The 3,742-nt window shown below is 45.4% G+C and overlaps 1 protein-coding gene across 1 annotated transcript in view; it reads right to left on the bottom strand.

The window, feature by feature from the left end:
• Nucleotides 1–633, bottom strand: part of DOCK1 (dedicator of cytokinesis 1) — a 576,252-nt gene extending 575,619 nt beyond the window's left edge. Inside the window, exons 1-2 of the mRNA XM_006867474.1 lie at nt 533–633; nt 60–436 (exon numbers count right to left, since the gene is read on the bottom strand). Coding sequence (XP_006867536.1) covers nt 60–436; nt 533–633 — 478 coding nt within the window. The remainder of the gene's footprint in view (nt 1–59; nt 437–532) is intronic.
• Nucleotides 634–3,742: the final 3,109 nt, after the last annotated feature.

Raw genomic sequence — 3,742 nt, 5'->3', positions numbered from 1 at the left:
ATCCCCATGGAGGGTCAGGAACACACTCATCCCATCCCCATGGAGGGTCAGGAACACACTCATCCCATCCCCATGGAGGGTCAGGAACACACTCAGTCCATCCCCACGGAGGATCAGAAACACGTTCAGCCCATCTCCATTGAGGGTCAGGAACACACTCAGTCCATCCCCATGGAGGGTCAGGAACACACTCAGTCCATCTCCACTGAGGGTCAGGAACACACTCAGCCAATCCCCACAAAGGGTCAGAAACACGTTCAGCCCATCTCCACTGAGGATCAGGAACACACTCAGTCCTTCCCTACAGAGGGTCAGGAACACACTCGGTCCATCCCCATGGAGGGTCAGGAACACACTCGGTCCATCCCCAAAGCGGGTCAGGAACACACTCGGTCCATCCCCACTGAGGGTCAGGAACACACTAGGTCCATCCCCACTGAGGGTCAGGAACACACTCGGCCCGTCCCCACAGAGGGTCAGGAACACACTCGGTCCATCCCGCGGAGGGTCAGGAACACACTCGGTCCATCACCCACGGAGGGTCAGGAACAGGTTCAGCCCTTCCCCAGAGGAGGCGCTCACTCTCAGGATGATACAGAAAAGACATCGTAAGTCACCACCAAGGCCCTGCATCTAGTATGGGGAGGACTGTGCTCACAGAACCCTCCCCTCCCCAAGACCAACGTGACCCCCACACCCAGGCCTCCCCACAAGTGCTGACGTCCATCCATTTGTCCCACCTGAATTCTGGCACCATTGATTCCTCTCCTTCCCCTTCACTATCTCACACAACCAACAATACCTGCACACGTCACTCTGACCTCCAATGCTTCCTCATCTCAGCAGCTCATACTGTTCTTCCCGAGGCACCTGCGCAGTGCAAATGGTGCTCACCAGAACATTGGAGGTCCAAGTCCATTGAGAGGTGCTGTGGAAGATAGGCTTGGCAATCTGTTTCTGGTAAAGCCACCATTGAAAGCCCTGCCACAACATAAGGCAGACTCGACTTCAGATCACCCACTAAAATGCCACTTTCTCCAGGAAGTCTCCCAGGATAGCACCTTGAGGTTCCTACTCTGTCTTGTCATTCCTACTTACTTCCATCCTCTCTTCTCATCTGACCCAGTTCACATTCCAGCAACAGCATTTATAGGTATTTGGCAAACATTACAAATGCAAGGAATTAGCCCGTTTGCATTAAATGATCACAAAGTGAAGAAGCACCTACTAAGTGCCTGCAGATCCTAACTCATTTAATCATCTCATTAAACTTACATCATAAATTCTATTATTACCCCCATTTTACTGAGAAACTGAGGCACTCAGAGGTTAAATCAACCTGCCATCTAGCAGTGGCAGAGCCGGGACTTGAACCAGGCTCTTTGTATCCTTAGTCTGTGTTCCTGGTCACAGTAAAATCAGCCCTTCAAAGGCAGTAAGGCAGCCGGGGCCAAAGAAGGACTTATACCTGTTTTTGATTTATTTACTTATTTTTGAGGTGAGGAGCTGGGGAGCAGCAGGAGTGAAGATACTGTTTCAAATGATCAATATGATTTAAGCTAATAATTAAAACCCTAAGCGCTCAGACCACAAGAATCTATACTGAGGTTGTGAACCACAGTCTACTGAAGAATTTTCTGGAAAGAAACATCTGGTAAACAAGTGCCCAGCCAGAGGAATCATCAGGAAGTCCCTACTTCCCATTAGGAACATCCCAAATGGACGTTATCTTTTAATGAACTTTTGTAACGCTGAGTGTATTTACAGTAAAAAGTAAGAGAAATGATGTTCTTTGTATCGTCGGAAGTCCCAGAGATGGCAGCTCTCCGGAGATCAACTCTTCCCTTTAGAGAAACTTCCTGCAAATCAGAAACAAGAGGCAGCTTCATGCATTACTCCTTTATTCTAATGCTTACAGATCTTTCCAGATTTATGCTGGCTGCAACATCAGACAACCTGCTCCCAAGCAAGTACAGGGCACAGCTTCAATGAGCGCCATGGAAACCAAACGAACCAGGAAAAGAGCAGATTCCTCAAGACAAAGTCACACAGCCATTACCTCACGTACATTTTCACATACAATCTGCTCACTCGTGGAGTCCTGGTGTGGCACTGTGGGTTAATGCACCGGACTACAAAGTCGGTTTGAACTGCAAAGTTGGTGGTTCAAACTCACCAGCTGCTCCTCAGAAACCCTATTCAGGGTCGCTATGAGTCATAAGGGACTCAATGGCACCTAACAACAACAACAAAGCCCACTCATGTAACACGATCTTGCATATAACGTGCATAACACTCTGAGGAATTAACAGAGAGGGCTGTGCGGTTTGAAAATCTGTATAATGTGTGTGTTGTTTGCACAAAAATACAGTATCTTCATGTGGATTTAAGCCTGCAAGAGCAGGCTAATACAAGGCAATGTTTTCTGAGAAACATAATTATCCACCACAGGGACAGACAAAAATCTACAAATCTACAAATTCTGTTTAACTTTGACTTTCAAACCTTTTTTTTTTTTTTTTTTGGTGGTGGGTTGGCTGATTTGTTTTTGTTTCTGTTCTCATGTTTTAAAAAATGATTATAATCAAACTTTCTTTTGTTGCTGTTGTTAAGTGTCATCGAGTCGGCTTCAACTCATAGCGACCCTTTATAGGATCCCGAGGAGCAGCTGGTGGGTTTGAACTGCTGACCTGTGGCTCGCAGTCCAGTGCTGATCCTACAGAACCACATGAGGAGTCCTCATCAGGATTTAGGTATGTGTAAACCATCCACAAAATACATCAGGGGGCTTCAAAAAATTCAAGGAAAAATAGCCTCATCTTTCAATTCCATTTTTCCACGAACTTTTTGAAGCCCTCTTTGAATCCCTGGGTGACACAAAGCATTTGTGCTCAGCTACTGACCAAAAGGTTAATGGTTCAATTACACACAGATGCCACAGAAAAAGGTCTGTCAATCTACTTCCACCGAAAAGCTGATGTAAGCACAGTTCTACTCTGGTACATGTGTCAGAATCTACCAACAACAACAACAGCTAAGACAGCATTTCCCTTCAGAACCACAGAATACACACCACTCCATTTTCTCTCCTTTCTCCATGTCCACTAGATCCAGTAAAAACAATTACAGTCGGAGCAATTTAACCAGCTGGAATGGCCTCGGGGCAGACCACAGTGCAGACAGACCCACCGAGCAAATTTTAATGAAGAATGTCACCCTCCCAGACAATGACCTAACAAATAACTGTGGAGCAGCAGGACCCCGAAACATTGCGATTGAAAAATGTAAATGCTACAGCTGATAATTACTTTGCTTGTTTCTCCATCTGTTTGTGTTCTCAAATATATGAATTTATGATTACATTTAATCACTCTCAAAAGAATTACCTGGTGAGGTTACACAATGAAGTCACTGTAATTCATGTTATCCATAATTTGTAATGAGCCACACAGTCAAATGCCTCTGCATAGTCAATATCACACAGATAAACATCCTTCCGGTACTGTCTGCTTTCAGCCAAGATCCAACCGACATCAACAAAGATATCCCTTCATCCCACATCCTCTTCTGAATCTAGTTTGAATTCTTATCCATGTAATGCTGCAGTTGCTTTCTGAATGATCTTCAGCAAAATTTTACTTGTGTGGTATTATATTGCTCAATAACTTCCCTATTCTGCTGGATCCCTTTCTTTGTTGTTGTTAAGTGACATCGAGTCGGTTCCGACCCTTTCTTCGGCTGG

This window comes from Chrysochloris asiatica, unplaced genomic scaffold (genome assembly GCF_000296735.1).
Source record: "Chrysochloris asiatica unplaced genomic scaffold, ChrAsi1.0 scaffold00105, whole genome shotgun sequence".
NCBI lineage: Eukaryota > Metazoa > Chordata > Mammalia > Afrosoricida > Chrysochloridae > Chrysochloris > Chrysochloris asiatica.
This window is presented reverse-complemented; position numbering and strand designations above follow the sequence as displayed.